Source organism: Hakea prostrata, chromosome 4 (genome assembly GCF_041222555.1).
Source record: "Hakea prostrata isolate BN-2017 chromosome 4, UWA_Hpros_2, whole genome shotgun sequence".
Lineage (NCBI taxonomy): Eukaryota > Viridiplantae > Streptophyta > Magnoliopsida > Proteales > Proteaceae > Hakea > Hakea prostrata.
The window spans coordinates 49852314-49875264 of NC_142603.1; the positions used below are offsets into that span (position 1 = coordinate 49852314).

At 36.1% G+C, this 22951-nt stretch overlaps 1 protein-coding gene across 12 annotated transcripts; it reads right to left on the minus strand.

Moving 5' to 3' along the window:
• Window positions 1-27: 27 nt before the first annotated feature.
• LOC149019364 (uncharacterized) lies at window positions 28-21045 on the minus strand. Of its 12 annotated transcripts, none has more exons than XR_016173063.1 (10): window positions 20393-21045; window positions 15608-16706; window positions 15129-15431; window positions 11446-15005; window positions 10280-10331; window positions 9002-9478; window positions 990-1608; window positions 707-836; window positions 474-552; window positions 28-232 (listed from the first exon to the last, which is right to left on the minus strand). XR_016173063.1 is itself a non-coding variant. In XM_089153391.1 (4 exons), exons 1-4 carry the CDS (start codon window positions 20902-20904, stop codon window positions 11460-11462), a joined length of 5460 nt encoding a protein of 1819 aa, XP_089009517.1. In that variant the 5' UTR covers window positions 20905-21045; the 3' UTR covers window positions 10338-11459. The 12 variants fall into 12 exon arrangements, 1 of the variants encoding a protein (XP_089009517.1); XR_016173064.1 differs by having other exon boundaries at window positions 29-232; window positions 9002-9136; XR_016173062.1 differs by lacking the exon at window positions 9002-9478 and having other exon boundaries at window positions 10659-15005.
• Window positions 21046-22951: the final 1906 nt, after the last annotated feature.

A 22951-nucleotide genomic window follows, 5' to 3' on the forward strand; every position in this document is an offset into this window, starting at 1 on the left:
TGCTTGAAATCCAAACCATGATCATCGAGCACTGAAAAATAGATTTCCCACTATTACTTGCACTATCAAGAGACTAAAGCCCAAGTTACTCTCAATCTCCCAACTTGATTACCTACCTTTTTTACAATCTGTCCCTTTGCCCAACATTTTAGTTGAGGCTCTTGCTAGTCTTGCAACTCAAATCACCTTGTCATTCCTTACAAAAGACAACTTCCCCAGATTGGCCACACACCTAAAAGTCGCAAGCCAAATTAGTCATTCATTGTTAAATGTAACAAAGCCATGTTTATGCAAACGAAAAATCATGGATCACATGCATTGGGAATCAAGTACCCTTTGGATTTATCTTAGGTGCTTTAGAACGATTAGTCTAAGAAATTATAATGGCTCAAAAGTATGAGATTTAAAGGTTTGACAGAGTTTCAGTAGCCACTATAACTCATCAAAATCATATCCAAGGTGTATAATTTAACCTTCACTGAAAGCAAGGGTGAGTCAAGCCTGGGAGAGCAACTCTACAGTTGAACAGATTTCCTTGGTAGCATCCTTGCTCTGTAACCAAGAATTTTGCAAAGTAATCAGAATGCATTTTTCATGAAAAGAAATATTGAGAAAATGAAAATTTCATCCAACAACATTTTGGATAGCTATCAAGATACAATTTAGAGGGAATCAAATGTGAGAACAGATTGTTGTTCAGCCATACTCTGCTTCATTATTTGTTGAAGCCACGCACCAAAGTAGAAGCATTGCTATTCTTATTTGCTACTACCAATCCTGTCTTTATTAACATACTCTAATGTAGAAACTGGAACAGAGGCCTCCACAAATCCATTCTGAGGAATCAAAAGTAAGTCAATATAAGAACAAAAAGATAGCATCTATTAGGAACGCGCATATAGAACAGCAAAAATACTAATAGGATTCAATTATTGGACTAATATCTGAATTACTTGAATATGAATTGCAGCAATAAACTAAAGATAGACCTGGTTTTGATGGTGCCAGTCACCCCCTACACCTCATGGTGCCCTCAGCCAAAACCTGACCAAAACTTGCATAAAACATCCGATGCCTCTTCTCACATATTTCCCCTCTTTTATCATCCACCAACCATCAGTTGGTAGTTATAATATCTCTTAACCACATCTGTGGAACTATGAGACTGCTCAAATGTACAATTTGAAAAATAAAAGATTACCTATAATATAAGATAGATGAGTACACGACAAGTTGAGCAATCACTTCATTAACCTGTTGGTGAAGTGAAGCGTCGATCACAAATAGAAATGCAGAAATTAAATATTGTTCATCATTACAAAATTAACTGAACCCAGTGATTGTGTATGCATACTGTTAAAAGTCTCTGCAGCTTTCTTCCGTCTCTTGCTTCATCCAGTTCCTTTCTTCAAAGAACTCTTCCTTCATTTGGTTTCTTTATTCTGCAACTCCTCATCTTTTTCTTTCTTTTATCATTTCTTACTTCAATTCAGCCACTTGGTAGTCTCCAACTACATGTTATGGTGCATTTTTGTTAGACAAAGTTCTGTGGACTTAAACTCCAAGTTCTTTGTCATTTCTTATTTCTCCAGACAGTTGATTCAATACCTACATGAACATTAAAGAAGTTTCCCTATGTCATTTATCTCTTTTTGGTGTAAAATTAGCAAGTATAGTATCATCGAAAACCAAAAGAAAGAGAGAAAAAACCTTTGAGCTGCAAATCCTTTAAATTTTCTCAAAGCTTGCTACAAAGATATATCTTATGATGTTTGTGTAGCACACACAGATTTCAAATATTGGCACACATTTGATTTGTGAAGTAGATCATAAATTCTTGAAACATTCATAAATAAGTAATGTACAACATGCATATACACAACAATAGAGGGAAAAAAGAAGAGGGGCCATGACCACATAATATGCATGAATGAATGAGTTGAGAAATGCTCTATAAATTAACCTGCTGGACTTTTTCCTACCAGAAGTTGCATTAACATATTAAAAAGGGACTGTGTTAAGGATATCTTCTTATTTTTCATTCTTTTTCTTCAAGATTTTTCACTCTAGTAAATGAAATAAAGGCTGGTAGTTTGTCATTAAAAGGTAGACCACTGCATGTGCATGATCTCATGCTCACTTATTGTCTTGAGCTGTTGGTGCATTCAGATAATATGAGGAGACCTCAAGAGCTCCCTATTGGTGCAAACCTTGCTGGGGTGGATCAAGCTTGACAAGATGGAAGCTAAAAAGGTAATCCAGGAAGCGTAGGTTCAGGGGGTGTATTTAAAGATGAAAATGCACGAATTGTGCATGTATTCTGCCTCTTTATTTGTTTGCGAACCAGCTTTCATCCAGAAGTTGAAGCTGTTATGAGGGATTTTGAGGTGGCAAAGGAGTTCGGTTGTTAGAATCCGAAAAAGATGCACTGGTCTTGCCTAGGTTTTTTGTGTTTTGTTTTTGGTTGCTGATGGCAGTGCTTGTACATTTCCTATAACATCATTTTAATCTTTTAATACCATTGATCTTTTGTTAGAAAAAAGAAAACAGGAGCACGAGATAACAGTATGACAGCTGAAGCTTCTAGGCACGTTACTATGTCGCTGTCCTTAAGACGTAATTCGCCCCTCACGTAAGGAGCTATGAGGTACCAGCGAATCGTCTCCCAGGATACAAAGAAGCCCAAACTCAAGGTTGTTTCCCGAGTTTTGCAAAGCACAGACAAAACTCAGAACAGAGAAAACTTCGGATTTTCTTATCTCCTGCTGTTGAGAAGCTAGAGAGGATTTATAGACATTGAGGTGCCTCTACTGAACAGTTCATGACTCTGTTCGTATGGGTGCACCTCCCTGTAGGGATACAAATGCCAACGTTCAGATCTGAGCCGTTGGATCGTTCGGCCGCACGATCAAACGGTCCAGATTGAACCATCAAGATGACATTTATGGATCTACTTCCATCGCCCTAGATCTGCCGTTGATCAAAATAGACGGTTCAGATCTGATCTCGCTCGAAGCGTGCTAAGTGCTAAGTGCGTGCGCCAAAAACGCCTAAACAGCCCACTGCCCACGCTCCAGCAGAGGCTTCGGACGGTACACCGTCCTCGCTCGTACATCCGCATTGGCATGTCTTTTGATATTAAATCAAAGTTAATAGGTAGTACCTATTAATTAACTTGGATTCCGACATCTCGGTTTCCAATGTGGGACTATATAACACACTTTCCTAAAATAAGCAAAGGAAAGTTTCCGCACTTATAAATCCAATTTTAAATGAAACGTTTATTATTTTATTATATTAAAAATAATACAACATTCCCCCACTATTTTCAATATAATGAAAGTAAATACACAACAGCAACTAGGAACCAAATGCTTAAATGGTAGGTGTACTTAGACTTGAACCTCCACTTAGTGAAATCCATCAAAGCTAATCAGAAGTATACAGTAGTCAAGCCTTTGAACTGATAATTCTATGATGAGAAGCTGGACGTATATCACACACTTGATTTCTTCTCCGAATATTCTCCAATAAGTGGACACTGATAAGGCCATGTGTCTCTATCCCGGTATCATGAGTGCCTTAGAATCTAAGCCCAAACTCAAAGAAGCGGCCTCACTTCATGCACTCACTTAGGTAGATCTATCAAAGGTGTCCTGTAATAAACACCCCAACAAGAACTGTTATAGATCTATTAAGAGCATACAGCTCATCCTCCACTACATTACAGGTACCAAGCACTCCTCTTTGGGATGGTTAATAATTAGTGCTTGCAGATCACTCCATACAAAGTACTTTACTCATTGAACTCAAATTTGACATCTCAAGTATTGAGACGAGTTTCCTCTGGTGGTGACCTTAGGAAATGAGCTTAAGACCCATCCCTTTTGCAGTATTTTTGACCAAGTCCCTTGTAAGACCTTTTGTCAATGGATCTGCCAAATTTTGACTTGATCTTACAAAATCGATGGTAATTACTCCATCAACTATCAACTGCCTCACAAAACTATGTCTAAGTCCAATATGTCTTGACTTTCCATTGTAAATCTGGCTATATGCTCTAGCCAAGGTTGCTTCACTATCACAATGAAGCGAAATTGGTGGCATGGGTTTTGGCCATATTGGAATTTCTATCAACAAATTCCTAAGCCATTCTGCTTCTTTACTACCAGAAGCTAATGCCACGAACTCTGCTGCCATAGTAGAATCAGCAATACAGGTTTGCTTCTTTGAACCCCAAGATATTGCACCCCCACCAAGAGTGAATATCCAACCACTTGTGGATGAGTGGTCTTCGCTATCTGTTATCCAACTAGCATCTCATGGAACCCTTCAAGAACAGTAGGGTACCCACTGTATCTTAAACCATAGCTAGTTGTTCCTTTTAGGTATTTAAAAATCCTAAAGACAGCTTTCCAATGTAGGTTACTAGGGTTACTAGTGTACCTACTAAGTTTTCCTACAGCATATGCTATGTCTGGTCTAGTACTGGTCATTGCATACATTAGACAACCAATAGCACTAGCATAGTCAGTTTGTGACACAGCTCTGCCATCATTTGGTACTAATTTAACACTGGAGTCAAAAGGTGTACTAACAGGTGAACTATCTAAATGGTTGAATTTCTTCAACACTTTCTCAATGTAATGAGACTGTGTCAACATTAATCCATCATCATGTTTGATTATTCTAATGCCCAAAATGACATCAGCTTCACCCATATCTTTCATATCGAAACTAGCAGACAAATACTTCTTAGTAATCTCTACTTGTTCTAAATCAGTACCAAATATAAGCATGTCATCAACATACAAACAGATTATCACACCTTTTCCTCCAGTAAACTTGCTATACACACATTTGTCGGACTCATGTATTTTAAACCCATTTGACAAAATTACTTTGTCAAACTTCTCATGCCACTGTTTTGGTGCTTGTTTGAGTCCGTATAGTGACTTTACTAACTTACAGACCTTGCACTCCTGTCCCTTCACAACAAATCCTTCAGGTTGTTGCATATAAATTTCTTCATCTAATTCACCATTTAAAAATGTTGTCTTGACATCCATTTGGTGAATGACAAATTTATATATAGATGCCAATGCAATTAAAACTCGGACAGTAGCAATCCTAGCCACTGGAGCATAAGTATCAAAATAATCTATTCCCTCTTTTTGAGTGAAACCTTTCGCTACTAACCTTGCCTTAAATTTATCAATGGTTCCATCAACTTTTAATTTTCTTTTGAAAATCCACTTACACCCTATTGTTTTAAATCCAGGGGGTAAACTAACTAATTTCCAAGTATTATTTCCCATGATGGAGTCCATTTCATCATTTATGGCTTCTTTCCAGAAAGCAGCATCCTGAGACTTCATAGCTTCCTCATAAGTTTTAGGATCTGTCTCTACATTTAAAACTACTAAGGTTTGATTACTTTGAATTTCTCTAGTACCTTCAACTAGATACATAAAGAAATCTGGGCCAAAAGACTTTTCAGTCCTTTTCCTTTTGCTCCTCCTTAGTTCGGCATTAGGTGTTTGAGACTCTTCATTCATTTCTCTTATGGTTAAAGAACTTGTAGTCCTAAGAATGGAAGAGAATCTAGTTTCATCAAAAATAGCATCTCTTGACTCTATAATTGTGTTCAACTCTATTGAGTCATTAGGTTCAACAACCATGAACCTATATGCTTTGCTATGCAGAGCATAACCTAAGAAAATGCACTCAACACCTCTTTCACCTAGCTTCTTCCTTTTTGGTTCTGGAATTTTCACAATAGCTCTACATCCCCAAATCCTAAGGTATGACAAATTTGTTTTTCGTTTCTTCCAAAGTTCATATGGGGTCTTTGGGCTTTTCTTGAAAGGAACTCTGTTCAGTATATGGCAGGCTGTTAATAATGCTTCCCCCCAGAAACCTCTACTTAAACCAGAATATGACATCATAGCATTCACCATTTCCATTAAAGTCCTATTTTTTCTTTCTGCCACGCCATTCTGCTGAGGGAGAATAAGGTGTCTTGTAACTTCATGTACTATGCCCACAGTTTCAAAATATTCGGGATCATAGTATTCCCCACCCCTATCACTCCTAAGACATTTGATGGTTGTCTTACAAAAATTCTCAGACTCACTTTTAAAAATTTTAAAATATTTCAAAACTTCATCTTTGGAATTCAAGAGATATACATAACAGAATCTGGAACAATCATCAATAAATGTTACAAAATATTTCTTTCCTCCTCGAGTAGGGGTACTATGGAGATCACAAACATCACTATGTATCAAATCCAAAATATCAGAATCTCTATTCACATTAGGAAAAGGCTTCCTAGTTATCTTAGTCAGCATGCATGTTTTGCAATTATCTACATCATGGTTAACTTTAGGAATTAAGTCTAGTTTAACCATATCATTCATTTTACTGAAAATTCACATGTCCTAAACGACCATGCCATAAAGAAAACGAACCAAGCATGTAAGCGAATTATTAACTTTATTCATTGAAAGCAGGAACAATGTTTAACTTAAACATACCCTCATACACATATCCTTTCCCCACAAAGAAACCTCCCTTGGTCGAATAAATTTATCCGACTCAAATACAAGTTTGAAACCAAATTTACTTAACGGACTCATGAAAACGAGGTTCTTCCTAACTTCTGGAACATGGTAAACATCTGTCAAAGTAAGGATTTTTCCCCAGTGAACTCAAGTTGCACTTTCCTTTTTCCTTTCAGCTGTAGCAATGGAGGCGTTTCCCATATAGAGAATACTCCCATCTTCTTCAGACTTATACTCGGAAAATAAGCTTCGTCATTACATGACATGCTGGTTGCACCGAGTCAATCCACCAAGAAGTGTCAACACCAAGAACATTAGCTTCGAAATCATAGCCACTAGGTTCTCCTTATGGTTGTTCTTGTCATCTGATTTATCTGACTTCTTTTTCAGAAGCCGACATTCCTTCTTGATATGACCCATTTTGCCACAGTGATAACAGGGACCCTTTTTCTTCGGATCAAACTTCTGCTTCTTATAGGAATTAGAACTTGAGCTCCCCTTCCACTTCATTTTACCTTTGTCAGAATCTTTCTTTTCTTTAGGGTCTTTGCCTTCCTCCACTACAAGAACTTTAGAGGTATCAGTTCCATCACGGATTCTGTCCTCTTCTTCAATCTGCATATCACTCTCTAGTTCTGCAAGAGTGACATCTTCCTTCTTGTGCTTCAGACTTTTCCTATAGTCTTTCCAGGAGGGAGGCAGCTTGTCTAAAATGGCTGAAACCACAATGCTTTCATCCATTTTCATACCATGTTGGGAAAATTGATTGAGGATTTGTTTTATTTCAAAAAACTGTTCTATCACTTTTCTATTATCTACCATAGTGTATCGAAAGAACTTACTTGCAAGGAACTTCTTGCTTGTCGCATCTTCCACTAGATAGGTATTCTGCAAAGCATCCCATATCTCTTTCGCTGACTGCTTCTCATGGTGCATGTCGAACAAAGTGTCAGACAGAGAATTGCAGATATGACCTTTGCAGCAGTAGTCATCGGTCTCCCACTTCGCCTATTTCGTGTCTCTTTTCTGTTTCGTTTCTCCTTCTCTTCCGGCTTGGGTGTCGTCGTGTCATACACCACACTTAGTTGACTTAACAGAAAATGCATCTTCTTCTGCCAACGCTTGAAATTAGTTCCGTCGAAACGATCCAGTTTGATGATGTCCATCGCAAGTTGCTTCAGTGACTGTGCCATCTCGTATAATGACGTCTTAAGAATGTTAGAAAAAAGAAAACAGGAGCACGAGATAACATATGACAGCTGAAGCTTCTAGGCACGTTACTATGTCGCTGTCCTTAAGACGTAATTCGCCCCTCACGTAAGGTGCTATGAGGTACCAGCGAATCGTCTCCCAGGATACAAAGAAGCCCAAACTCAAGGTTGTTTCCCGAGTTTTGCAAAGCACAGACAAAACTCGAATAGAGAAAACTTCGGATTTTCTTATCTACTGCTGTTGAGAAGCTAGAGAGGATTTATAGACATTGAGGTGCCTCTACTGAACAGTTCATGACTCTGTTCGTATGGGTGCACCTCCCTGTAGGGATACAAATGCCAACGTTCAGATCTGAGCCGTTGGATCGTTCGGCCGCACGATCAAACGGTCCAGATTGAACCATCAAGATGACATTTATGGATCTACTTCCATCGCCCTAGATCTGCCGTTGATCAAAATAGACGGTTCAGATCTGATCTCGCTCGAAGCGTGCTAAGTGCGTGCGCCAAAAACGCCTAAACAGCCCACTGCCCACGCCGCGCGTGCGCTCTCGGACGGTACACCGTCCTCGCTCGTACACTGCACACGCATTGGCATGTCTTTTGATATTAAATCAAAGTTAATAGGTAGTACCTATTAATTAACTTGGATTCCGACATCTCGGTTTCCAATGTGGGACTATATAACACACTTTCCTAAAATAAGCAAAGGAAAGTTTCCGCACTTATAAATCCAATTTTAAATGAAACGTTTATTATTTTATTATATTAAAAATAATACAACATCTTTTACCTAAAAAGACGATAAGGATTCCAATTTGTTCAACATCAACAATCTCATTTAAATTCTTGTAATTTTAATATCCATATTACTCAACTTTTAATTGAGTAATCTTTTCAAAAATATTAAGCTGTACATGGATGCTTGGTAACCAGTCACTCATGGATGGTTTTCACCAAGACTAGGAAGCTGAATATAAAAGCTGTAGAAAAAAAGTATAGTAACAGGAATTACCTTCAATTGATTAAACAGTTTTTTATTTCTCGAGTCCCAAATACAGTAACAAGTGATAACCAAAACAGACATGAACCAGTTAAAACAGCTTTTGAACAGAGCGGGAAAGCATCAGACCAGTGAACACACATGACTAAGAACACAAAAGAAACCTTATTTATTCTGTTAATCAAAAACAACAGACAATAGGTGCAACCATGAACACCTACTTGTTTTATATCTTGTTCAGTTGGTTGATGGCTTATCAATAAAATGCATGATAGAATAATAGCCAATGCCGATTGAGATCTTGATGGCATCGGTAGAATCTATGATTCCCGACGACCACACCATATCCAAGAAAACTGGTACAAGAAACTGTAAATTCGTTAGCCACGATAAACACTATAAGCAGAGGAAATAAGATTTTATTTGTTAAGAAAACCAGAGGAAATAAGAATTCCATTGTTAAGAGAACCAAGTGCCAACGGAGTATCATATCTCTCGACTTGTGATAAGTCTTAGAAGAAAGGATGCAAAGAGGGTTGGCCTTAGAGAGAGTCAGGGCTATGGGTTCTTCTAAAAGTTTTGAAAAAAAATAAATAAATAAATAAAGTACAAGAAAAAAGAAAAAGTACCTGCAAGTAAAGAAGATGAGAGCACAGAAGAGGAGGCATATATCAACACAGTCTACATAGAATAGCTTTCTGTTGTCATAGTGTGATAAAAAAGACCATGAGTTAGTGATAACAATCACCTTGGATTTATGTTAGGGACCTTAGAAAATTAGTCTAAAAGATTTTGATGGCTCAGAAATATGAAATTCAAAGCTTGAACAGAGTTACAGTAGTCTCTATAATTCATCAAAATCATATCCAAGGTGTATAATTTAACTTTTGCTGAAAGAAAAGCTGAGAGTCAGGCCTTGAGTGAGCAACTTTGCAGTTGAATATATTTCCCAGGTAGTATCCTTGCTCTGTAACAATGATTTTTGCTAAGTAATGATAATGTATTTTTCATGAAAAGAAGTATTTAGAAAATGAAATTTCCATCCAACATTTCGGATAGCTATCAAATGTGAGCAAAAGACATTGTTCAACCATACTTGCTCCATCATCCCTTGAAGCCAGAGACCAAAAAAGAATGCCTTTCCATTCATAATTTCCACTACCAACCTCAACTTCTATTAACATATTGAAATGTAGAAGCTGAAACAGAAGCCTACACATGATCAACCCAACAAATGAAAGTCAATATTTAAGAACAAAAATATAACATGGAAAACTAGTGTTTTCTATCTACTTAGGGTCTCAAATCTGGAACCACATTGTTTGAAAATTGAAATGAACAAAACATACAACAAATGACACAGAAATCAATAATTGTTTGATTTCTCTTAACCACCACATTAATGAGACTGTGGCACTGCTCCAACATGAATCCACCACATCCAATTGAATGCCACTAGGGGGAGGGAAAGACATGTGAAATTTGGAGAAAAGGATTACCTGTAAATACAGGAGATGAATATTAGACAACATGTGCAGCCACTTCAATAACCTGTTGTTAAATGAAGCATCAATCACAATTAGTTACACAAAAATTGCAATAGTAATCACAGGGATGTGAAAATTAATAGTGTTCATCATAACAAAACAAACTGTCTACACTGAGCTATTAATAATGAGCAGTGTAAATCTTTAAAAATTATGATTGCATACACCATACTAATAAAAGTCTTTGCAGTTTTCATCCATCTCTTGCTTCATCCTGTTTCTTTTTTCAGATAACTAATCATTCATTTCTTTCTTTATCCAGCAACTCATCATTTTTTTCTTTCTTCTTTCTCTTGTCATTTCTTCTTTCAATTCGGATACCTGACACTACCTTCGTGTTATGGTGCATTTTCGTAAAATAAAGTTCTCCAGGCCTACTCCAACTCCAAGTGCTTTCTCATATTTCTCCTGGCAGTTTGATTCAAAACCTACATGAACATTAAGGAAGTTCCCTTCTCATTTGAGTCCATAATCTCAAACTGATTTCTTTTTCTTTTTTGACGAAAAATTAGTAAATTGTGTTGAGAAGAGTCTACCTTTTACAGTTGTTCATTTGAACAATGAGAAAAGCAGGATCTTGCAAGAAGACAGGTAGAGGAGAAAACTAAATATTAATGTTGATAACAGTTGATTTCCCTGCAAAATGTAACATACGCTTGGCAATTTTATGAGATTTTTCTTGTCATTCTTTCTTTAATAAGTTCAGCACTGTTTATTATACCTCTTCAGCTCCAAATCTTCCACAAAAAGGCAAGAGATTTTCTATAAGTCCTCCCAAAAACACCTGTCATAACTATCATCTTATTGAAATGGTTTAAAATGTGCCTACAAGTCATACTAAAAACAGAGAGTGAGTCTGGAAAAGACTACACATTATTGAACTAAATTCCAAATTCATTAGCCAGTTTGAAGTCTGAACAACGAAAGAAGAAATAACGGCTGCAATGCCATTCATGGAATGGCTAATGTGCACTTCTCTATAGTGCTTTTTCACAGAAGAACTCATTTGGGTCTTAGAACCAATTCTGAAGAATGGGAGAAACAAAAATCCTACAGAATACACAAATCAATTTAAATGCAGATGAAGTCAGATTTTGTTGAGAGAGAGGCAAACGTACCTTGAATAAATTTGTCATGACAAATGGAACTTTGAGCACCCACCATCAATCAAGAGTTTTATTCGATCAATTTCAGTTAGGAACGTGCAGTACACACCATTTAGATACTCCAATTCGTCTGCCTTTACACAATCTGGTAATTCTTCCAAGGATATACACCCCCTAACATCCAATACTTCCAAAGATTCCAATGGATTATTACCAGCTTGAATCGCAGTCAACTTCTTGCAGTCCTTGGCAATCAGCATCTCTAAGTTTTTCAATTTAGAAAGATCAGGTGATATTTCCAAGGACTCACACCCAATTATGCTCAAATATCTCAAGGATTCCAATGTGTCAACTCCCTCAATCTCAGTAAGATTCTTATAGCCTTCAATACCTAATTCGGTCAACTTTTTCATGTTTGACAAATCGGGAAATATTTCCAAGGAATCATTTCCAATTATCTTCAAAGATTCCAACATATCAACACTCTGAATCGTGGTAAGACTCTTACAGCCCTCAATACTTAATCTCACCAATCCTTTAAACTTTGACAGATCCGGTGATATTCCTAAGGATTCACACCCAACTATTTCCAAATCTGTCAAGGATTTCAATGTGTCAAATCCCTGAATCTCGGTAAGATTCCTGCAGTCACTAATATTTAGAGATTCCAACCTTTCAAGGCTAGACAGATCTGGTAATCTTGTTAAGGACTCACATCCAACAATTTCCAAATCTGTCAAGGATTTCAATGAGTCAAATCCCTGAATCTCGGTAAGATTCCTGCAGTTTCTAATATTTAGAGATTCCAACCTTTCAAGGATAGACAGATCTGGTAATCTTGTTAAGGACTCGCATTCAACAATTTCCAAATCTGTCAAGGATCTCAATGTGTCAAATCCCTGAATCTCGGATAGAGTCTTATAACCTTCAATATGTAGCCCCTCCAACCTTTTCAGATTTGACAAATCCGGTAATCTTTCTAAGGACTCACAGCCACTTATATGCAAATTCAATAAGGATTCCAATCCTTCAACTCCATGAATCTTGGATAGAGTCTTATAACCTTCAATATGTAGCTTCTCCAACCTTTTCAAATTTGACAGGTCCAATAAGCTTTTTAAGGACTCACAGCCACTTACATGCAAATTCAATAAGGATTCCAATCCGTCAACTCCATGAATCTCGGATAGAATCTTACAACCTTCAATATGTAGCTCCTCCAACCTTTCCAAATTTGACAGATCCAGAATCTTACAACATTCAATACCTGGCTGCTTCCACCTTTCCAATTTTGACAGACTTAGCATATTCAAATGGTAACGGCCCTCCGGTCCATCAAGTTGAATCCAACTACCTTTAATATGTAGCCGCTTCAACCATTCCAATTTTGACAAATCTGTGAAGCTTTTTAAGGACTCACAGCCATTTATATGCAAACTGAATGACTCCAATCCATCATCTCCATCAATCTCATTATCTCCATCAATCTCATCTCCATGAATCTCGGTTAGAGTCTTACGACGTTGCCAGTTCAACCTTTTAAATTTTGACTGATCCGTTGAGCTTTGTAAGGACCCTAATGATTTTGAGAACGGAAAATACATTATTTGCAAATCAAATAAGGACTCCAATCTGTCATCAACACGAATCTCGGTTAGAATCTTACAACCACGAATACGTAGCCACTGCAACTTTCTCCATTTTGACAGATCCGGTGATTCACAGCTACTTATTCGCAAATCAGATAAGGACTCCAATCTGTCAACTCCGTGAATCTCGGATAGAATCTTACAACCTCCAACATGTAGCTTCTTCAACCTTTTCAAATTTGACAGATCCGGTAAGCTTTCTAAGGACTCACAGCTATTTATAAGCAACTCAGATAAGGACTCCAATCTGTCAACTCCATGAATCTCGGATAGAATCTTACAACCTTCAATATGTAGCATCCGCAAGCTTTTCAGATTTGACAGATCCGGTAAGCTTTCTAAGGACTCACAGCTATTTATAAGCAACTCAGATAAGGACTCCAATTCGTCAACTCCGTGAATCTCGGTTAGATCGTTGCAGCCTTCAATACGAAGATAACCCAACTTTTTAAAGAGAGACACATCGGGTAAGCTTTTTAAGGACTCACAGCCACTTATATGCAAAGTATTTAAGGACTCCAATTCGTCAACTCCATGAATCTCGGTTAGATCGTTGCAGTCTTTAATACGAAGATAACCCAACTTTTTAAAGAGAGACACATCGGGTAATCTTTTCAAGTGACTGAATGTACGAATCTCCAAATGCTCTAAAATTTCACAGCAACTGATATTCAATTCCTCAATCTCATCCAGATTCTCGAATCCTTCAATAGATAGACGCTTTAACTTCTTGGCGTTTGACAAATCGGGTTGTAATTTTTCCAAGGCTTTACAGCCATGGATTTTCAATTCCTCCAAGTTCTTCAATCCATTGATGCCATTAATCTCTAATAGATTCTTGCATTCTTGTATACTCAATGTTCGCAAGGATCCCAATCTATCAAGGCCTGAAATATCGGTTAAGTTATCCAGATAATAAATATCGAAACACCTCAACTTCGATAACTTGGAAAGATTCAGTAATCCTTCCATCCAACGACGGAAATTAGAGATATCCAAATATTGTAATGATTCATAGTCCCCAAGGCCCTCAATCTTTAACAATTGAGGACATCCTTGGATATTTAATCGCCTCAACCTTTTCGAATCTTGTAGATAAGGTATTCTTCTCAATGATATGCAGTCTCTTATTTCCAACACCTCCAGAGAGTCCAGTCCCTCACCTTCAAAATCGGATATGGAATCGTTTCTGGAAACCCTTAGAGTCTTTAGAGATTTCGAGCCCCTCAGCTTTGGTAACTTCCTCAATGAACTACAGTCTGAAATGCTGCAGTACTCCAGGGAGTCCAATTTGTCGTCAAAACCTTCAATTTCTTCCAGGTGGGAGCAGCCATCAAGATGCAATGTCTTTAAATTTCTCAAGTCTCTTGATGTATTAGACACTCTTACCACTGAGTTGCTACTTACGAGGCTTAGCATGGTCAAACTTGAGGGAAGACCTGAGATACTCCGAAGTCCTTTGCAACCAGCAATATCAAGGCTCGTCAGGCTTGGAGGAAGACACGAGATGCTCGTCAAACTAGTGCCATACAATTTAAGGCTTTTCATAGCAGTTATCTGAGAAATTTTAACTGAGAGATCCACCATTGTACTCTGCTCATGCGAAGACTCTATTTGAAGGTCTACCAATGATGTCATACAATCCAAATTCTCTGCAAACTTTGCCATAGCGCTGCCTGGTAAACTGAGTTCTCGGAGATTAGTCAACTTATTGATTTGACTTGGTACATCCTTCAAGCTGCCGCACCACTGAATGTTTAATATGATTAACTTTGTGAGACAACAAATGGATGTATGAATCTCAACCAACTTATCACAACCATCAAGTCGCAAAACCTCCAAATTTTGATTTTTTGAAAGATCAGGAGTCTTAGACAGTTGACGACAATAAGACAAATCTAAAACCTTTAACTTTGTCGCCATCTGCAAAAATAAAAAATAAAAAATTCATATTAACTTTGCTAGATAACTTGAAAAGGTTATTTTTTAAAAACTTTGAACTTTTACAAAATAAATATAAATATAAGCAAGAAGTTTATGCAAGACCTTGATGCAGCTCCAACCCTTCCAATCGGCTGTGATATTACTATCAGATAGATCAAGAACCACCAATTTACGTGGACAGAAATTAGTTTGGGTAAATTGGTTAGAGCATCCTTGCCAACTAAGCCACCTTAATTCTGAAAAAGGAAGGGTGAAGTTCCAAGAGAAATTTGCATAATCGATTTGGAGTAACCTTAAACGTGTCATTCCTACAAATCCTTCGCTCCTCAAGTCTTCATCCTTCAAGTCTTCATCCTCTGATATATTTCTAAAATCAACTTTAAGTCCTTTGACATTGCTTGTTCCCTGTACACACATACCCAAAAAAAAAATGAAAAAGAAGAAGACAAAGAGAGAGAGAGAGACAAAAACTTAATTAAGTGTCCATCAAATGCTCTTGTGCTAAACTGAGAAAAATCCATCAAAAACTTCATTTATATGGTCATCATAGAAAAACAACCAAAAATTTATTCGGCACGTACCGCTTGTGTGTGCAATACTTCCAAGACATCCTCTTGAGACCATATTCGTGTACGCCTCCCTGGCTCATTGGCATTCTCTTGATAAACAATACTCCTTCCAAGATCCCGAAGCAGATCATGCATCCCAAGCTTACCTTTTTCACAAATCGTTACCAAAGACTTTTTACAAAGAGAATCAAGCCCTACTAAAGGATGAAAGCCACAACCTTCCCATATATAACAAACAAAATCCTTATACATGCCAATGAAAACACAAGCAATGTCAAGAAACATTTGTTTCTCATCATCATCTAATCCATCAAAACTGATTCTTAACCTCTCCATGATATCATTATTTGGAACTTTCTGTAGCTTCTTTAGCATGTCTTCCCACATTGGTTTTCCCTTTAAATATAAAGATGACCCTATAACTCGAAGTGCCAAGGGAAGTCTTCCAGTAGTTTCTACCATATCTTTTGACAAATCCAAATAATCATTTGGAGGTTGGTGTCTTTTGAATGCATGATGGCTAAAGAGTTGAAGAGAATCATTTAACTCCATTAGGGGTGGCTCATAATTTTCATCTGATCTGCAACAGTCTAAAATATGCTTATTTCTGGTTGTAATAATGATTTTGCTTCCCACACCAAACCATTTGCGGTCCCCAACAAAACATTCTACTTGATCTACTTTATCCACATCATCTAGGACAATAAGGACTTTTTTGGAACATAACCTTTGTCGGATCACATGAGTCCCAACATCCACACTAGTAATATCTCTATCTTCGTACTTCAAGGTATCATGTAAAAGTTGTTTTTGCAAAACAACAAGTCCATTATGTTGTTGAGAAGCTTCTCGAACATTTGCAATAAAACTACACCCTTCAAAGTAATTGAAGATTCTATTACATACAACTTGAGCGATCGTTGTTTTTCCAATGCCTCCAAGGCCACATATCCCGATAATTTTAATGTTGTCAGATTCAACGTCTAAAAGCTCCAATACTTTGCTTATGCGATATTCGGCTCCAACCAGGCTGTTTTGTTCACCAAAAGGTCTCTTATTCAATTTATCATAAACATTTTTAACAATTTGTTTTATCATGTCTCCTTCAAATCTATACAATTCAAAGAAGAAAAAGGTCAACATTATACATAAGAAAATGAATAAAAGAATTCAACTTAGAGGGGACCACTTGGGAATTATGCCAAGTAAAGAATGGAACTTGTTAATATTTCCTTTGAATTAAATGAAATGAATTACATTAATAATGAAATAAGAACAATAGCTCAACAGCTAATTCCTAGAGTTATGCTAACTTACTTAAAATATGATTCTAATGTCCCTCTAGAGAATAATAAAAGGATACAAGATATACCAACGGGGGTTGGTCCAAGTGGTAAGCAGCTTGGTCCGCTTAAGCAAGGTTCCGGTATCGAAACCTTGTGGATGCAAAAATTCCCGCTGGGAGACTCACCCACCACAGCTAGGTGTGCGACCCGGGTCAAACACCGGATTAGTCAGGGCAAAGCCTTGGAAACCGGGGTTGGCAACCAAAAAAAAAAAAGGATACAAGATATGAGTTAACTAGTATGAAAAACAGAGTATTAGTCGAGAGTATTAGTCATAGTTACCATTGATCAAATATATGGTGAGCTTACAACTAATACTCTCTCCCTCAATGTGGAGCATGCAGGTCACGAGTGCCCAAGTTGAATTTTAGATGTTGAAATTGATCACAACTAAGGGACTTGGTAACAAATACATGAGTTGATTAGATCTAATCGTTTCCCCGCTCTTTTATAGAAGTCTGAAGATGAAAATTTTATTAGATGAAAAGCGAAGGTGAGAAAGAACTCGTTGAACAAACAGACAGGTCTACAATGAAGGGGGGACTTCCCACCTAGACCTTTGAAAGTCTGAGACAAGAAGAGCCGGCAGCAAGGTAATCTACCTACACATTCTTAGTACGATTAAAAAACCTAAAATGAGCCGAAAGCAAACCTAAGAGTAAAGACTAGACATGAGATAAGATGCCTAAGACAACCTAGTTAATAAAGGCAATTATGCCATTCAAATGAGAGACAATTGTTAGACAATTCAAGTAGATAGTAATCTTCGTCAATTGTATCGCAATGGCATTTAATCATGTTTTATCAGGTTCTAATAAAAGATTGAGGAAGAAAAAAAATTAGAAAAACATATAATCACATTAAATTAATTCCTTACAAAAAAATTTTAGGAAAGAAGAACGAAGAAAAATATATAAGAACTAAAAAAAAAATACATCCAAATATAAATTCCTATAAAGAGGGAAAATGAAGTAAAAAAAAAAAAAAACAACTAAGAAATCAGCATAATTGATTACAACAACAACAATAAGCCTTATTAAAGAGGTAAAAACAAAAGATAATTCAGCCATTTTAAAAAATTAGCGGAGAAGGGGAGGCAAAAATTCATTTTTTGGGGAAATCAAAGGTGGAACTTTTAAAAGGAAAATAAAAGTAAATAAAGACTAAGTACTTCGGAGTTCAGAGAGAGAGAAATTTTCCTTTACTTTAATAATGAAATGCGTACACACAAAATAAGAGAATACTACCTCAATGGGTAGCTTAATAACTAATTCCTAGAATTACACTAATTTACTCAAAAATTGATTCTCATGTTCCTATAGAGAATACAAAAAATAAATAAAAAAGATATGAGTTAACTAGTCTTTTTGCCCCCCCCCCTCCAAAAAAAAAAGTTAACTAATATGAAAAATAAAATATATGATGAGCATTTTTTTTAATAAACGTGATGAACATATTTGATGCAATGGTAACTACAGCTAATAAGACTATTACTTTGCATTTGTATATTATGTTTTGGGAAAACTATAGGAGCACCCCAAAATGAATAGTGAAAAGCACATATACTCCATAAATATATCAAATTGGTAGAAATACCTTCAAAATGTCTCTTAAATTTGCACAATGGTACACAACATTAGGAAATTCCGTTAAGTTAGGATTAGATAATTTCATATTCCCTATACTTTTGGAATATTTCCTTGATCTACATATTTGAAAAAGATTTAATCCATAAATTTGTTTAAAAAGTCTTTGCATTGATGGGTTTTAATTTTGAAAATATTTAGTAACTATCTATTTTAATGCTTTTCATTTCCTTCCTATAAAAACTTTCACCTTAATTACTTAAAATATTATTTCAAAATTTTTTATCAATAATTTACTCCTAAAATTCACTAACAACTACTCATGTTTTTTAAAAGATATTAATGAATTTACTCCTACAATCTTAATCTTCATTTTTAATAATTTTCTCTTATAATTGTGTTACTATCCTCATGCATTTTATTTATTTGATAATTTACTCCCTAAAAAAAATAGAATGGATAGTAAAAATCGTTGTCAACATTCAAATTAGTTTTAAAAATATTGTTGTAAATTTTAAAAATTTCTTAATAAGTTATCCTTTAAAAATAAAATAAATTATTCTAAAATTTTTATTATTTATTTTTATAAAAATTAAGATATAATGGATAAAAAAGATATTGTAAATTTTTAATTATTTATTTGGAACAAACTTAGAATAAAATTTTAATTACTTCTTTTGGAGAGTCTTTAATTTTTATTTTATTTTTAATTTGAAATATGAGCAAGGGGTTAAGGGTGATATTGTAAAGTCACAACACATTAAGGGCAATTTAAGAATTATGAGATTATCTAGCCATGACTTAATGGAATTTGCTAATAGAACGTACAATTGTGCAAATTTAAGAGACATTTTGGATATCTTTGTTAATTTGATATATATTTTCGGGTGTTTGTTTTTTGCTATTCATTTTGAGGTATCCCTAAATTTTTCCTTTTTTAATTGTTTAATTTTTTTTGTTTTTGTTTTGTGTTGTTTATCCCGGTTATAATCATTTAGTAAATTAATTTATTTTTAAACTAATACCTAATATCTCATGCCATCATGGTCACTTACAACCAATATGGCTCTCCATTTTGAAATCATCAATTTTTTGAATCTTCACATCTAGGATTTACTGAATAATGAGAATTTACTAATCTGAGACATTGTAGAAGCTCGAAAAAGTCAAAGGTTATCAAAACTCATTTTGTATTACTAGTAAAAATTTCAAGTGCAATATACATGGGTACTCGTTATTTTTATTTAAATAATTATAGTTATATTGATCACTTAGCTAGATTGTTAACCACAAACCAAATGATAGTAGTTTGTAAGGTCTGTCATCCAACATATTTGCTTGATTTTTTTGAAAGTAGACAATGTATGAAAAGTGAATGTTTGTATGTAATTTTTTTTTTCTTTCTTTTTTGTAAATAAACAATTGGATTTACTGGTAGTGGTGTTTTTTACTTTCTCTCTCTCTTTTTAATTTTCTTGGTGAAGCTTGTTTTTAATAAAATTAATTCTAAGAGGAATTGAGTCTGTTGGGATCTATGCATGAATATTGAACACTACTCAATTTGGATTTTAACAGAGAGGATTAATTACAATTAGTACTAACATAGAATCAGAATGAGAAATCAATGAGAATATAGAATTATAATTTTAGACATAATTAATCATATTTTCTTAGTGAATGATGGAGGATCATTTTTAAAAATAAATATAACTATCCGCAATGAATATTTACTTTTATAACTAATGCAAATCGATCGCTTGAATGGAAATATGTGAATAACCTAGCTAACTTCTTTTGGTTGGTGATTTATCATGATTTTGTAAAAAACTAATTGCAATTGAGTAAAATATAACTGTTGGACTTACGTTTCATGTTTGACATGCCAACCATCCAATCCTCCAACCTCTTTCATTGCATCCTTCCACTTTTGCACCTCGGATACCATATTGATTTGCTCAAAGGCTTCCTCATATTTCCCTTTCTGGCCTCGCACATCTCTTGGCTCGACTTTGTAAAAAATTGGCATGACTATCTGATTTAGTGTTCTTCTGCATTCACATATATGGGTTAGCTCTTTGAGACACCACTTACTCGATGCATAATTCTCTGAGAATATGGGAATTGAGATCTTTGATTGCTGAATTGCAGTGAGTAGCTCCTCCTCAATCTGATTTCCCTTCTGGAGTTCTTCAGAGTCCCTAAAAGTATGAACTCCAACGCTTATTAAGGCATGGTAGAGATGGTCAGCAAAAGTGGTACGAACATCTTCGCCGCGAAAGCTCAAAAATACTTCATAGGCAATCTTAGGACAAGAAATAATTGATGACGACGACGACCATGAAGATGAAGAAGAAGAGATCTGAGGAACTTTCGACATTTTCAATTTTTGTTTATCAAATTGCTCTTGGACAATACTTCCCCTCAAATCTGAAGTTGCAGAGCTCAGGTTCAGATGAGCGTCTGAATATTAAAGGAAATGATATCAAAAATGCTTTTGAATTTTGGGAAAGTTTCTTCCACCTATGTATTGATATTTCTAGATAATCTTTAGTGAATTCACATGAGCCATACATGGCTTTGTCTGTGTTATTTTAAAAGGTAAAGGATCTTATCACTTTCTTGGCCTCTTGAGTGCTTTCTAAGAAATTTCTTGTATTGAATTGTCACATCATCATCATATATTTTTCCTTTTTCTATTTTCTGAACCATCACTAGAAACTTTTTTTCTTTTGCCTATTAAAAAAATCTACTAAATTTTCAATATTCTTTTTTCAGTTCGAGAAAAAAAAAAAAACTATATGAAACACTCTCCGGAATGCTTGTATGAATCATTTACCTTACAGAGGATTGTGCGTTCTTCAAACTTTTCTACATGATAGAGAATTAAGCTTCTTTGACACTTGTTTTGGTCAAGGATCCCCCGCCCCCCCCCCCCCCCCCCCCCCCCCCCCCCCCCCCCCCCCCCCCCGCCCCGCCCAGGCTTCCCGACCTTTGGTTCCTCAAGAAGCGCCGGGGGGAGAGGGGGGAGGGGGGGGACCCCCGCAAATGAACAATTGGAAGTTGGAACTTTCTTACGTTTCTTCTTCCTTAAAATGCTGCCATCCTTTTAAGCCTCCGATCTCCTTCAGGGCTTGTCGCCACTTTTGCACCATTTTTGTTGGATCGAGCGTTGTGGGCGTTCCTGATGATGAGTCCGGGGCGGCGCGCCATGGTATGAAAGTTGAACTTTTGAGAGGAAGAAGATGAAGCCCAAAAAAGAGAAGTAAAAAAAAAAAAAAAGAACGGGCGGCGCCTTCAAGCCTTCAACTTCGTTGATGGAATTGTGACAGGGCAGGAAATCAGGAATATGAAAGAAAGAAGATGAGAAAGAACAAAAAGCTAGCAGATGGGAAAGTAGCGGGGGGATTTACAGTGCGGAGTCGTTCGGCTTTGGGCTGAATGGGGGGGGGGGGGGCCCCCGATGTTTCCGAATGGTCGCCATGGCGAAAGCCTCGAGCGTAGAGTACTATGGTTTTGGTGGATAGAATTTGATTAAAAATAGGTATTCACCCTACTTCTAAAATGAGAGTTGAGCGGCAAATTTAAATCTTATTCTTTCACTTTGGTCTAATATTTTCTTTCTCCATGGGAAATCTAGAGCTAGATTACAAAGTTCATGATTGAAACCCTCCAATTGGTAAAACTTGTGTTGAGGTTCGTTCGTACATACATATAACCTTCTATCTAAAAATTCTTAGATTAATAAATATAAGCGTACGTGTAATCTTTATTGTGATGATATACAATAACTCACCCTGTTACCATTACCTAGTAATTTCATTTCGCTTTCACATGTTCTCAAATTTTAAAAGTGGTTTGATTCAATCAAGTATTGAAGATTGATTTGACACGAGCAACCAAAATGTAAAACTTAATTTTACTCTAAAGAAGCAAAGAAGTGACTCAGAAGAGCAACGTTTGTGTCAATATGAATATTAAAAAAAAATGAACAAAAAGTGAGTATTGCATTGGCAAAGAGGTATTTTTGTATGTGTTTTGGCAACATTTTCTTTCTGGGAGACCAGCTCGTATATAAAAATCGCTTTTACATGTTTCTCTACTAGAAGACCATTCTATGTTTAGAAAATGTATGCTTGATAAATTTGTTCTAGAAATATTTCTTAATTGAGCCCACACTATGAAAAATTCTATTTTCGAGTAAAGGAGCAGGTCAATAGAATAAAGTGGAGGGGTTTTATGAGTAGGAGTAGGGGTGGGATGGTCTCCAGAGATCTTCACCGTCAAGATCATTTCGTCAAGTTCCTATTTCCCTAAAAGAACACTTTTTACATGTTCTCTAAAAGTCATTCTTCGGACCATTTTTCTCACCGGTTCATTTTTTAAGAATAAAAGAATAAACATTTCAATAAACACTTGTAACCCAT

Excerpts from the sequence above, each read along its gene's own strand:
- LOC149019364 (XM_089153391.1), bottom strand. The coding sequence starts at position 20,904 with ATGTCGAAAGTTCCTCAGATCTCTTCTTCTTCATCTTCATGGTCGTCG. Across the intron at positions 16,707-20,392 it reads TGGCATGTCAAACATGAAAC|ATTTGAAGGAGACATGATAA; the intron begins GTAAGTCCAACA and ends TGAATTGTATAG. Across the intron at positions 15,006-15,128 it reads AGGGTTGGAGCTGCATCAAG|ATGGCGACAAAGTTAAAGGT; the intron begins GTCTTGCATAAA and ends TTATTTTTGCAG.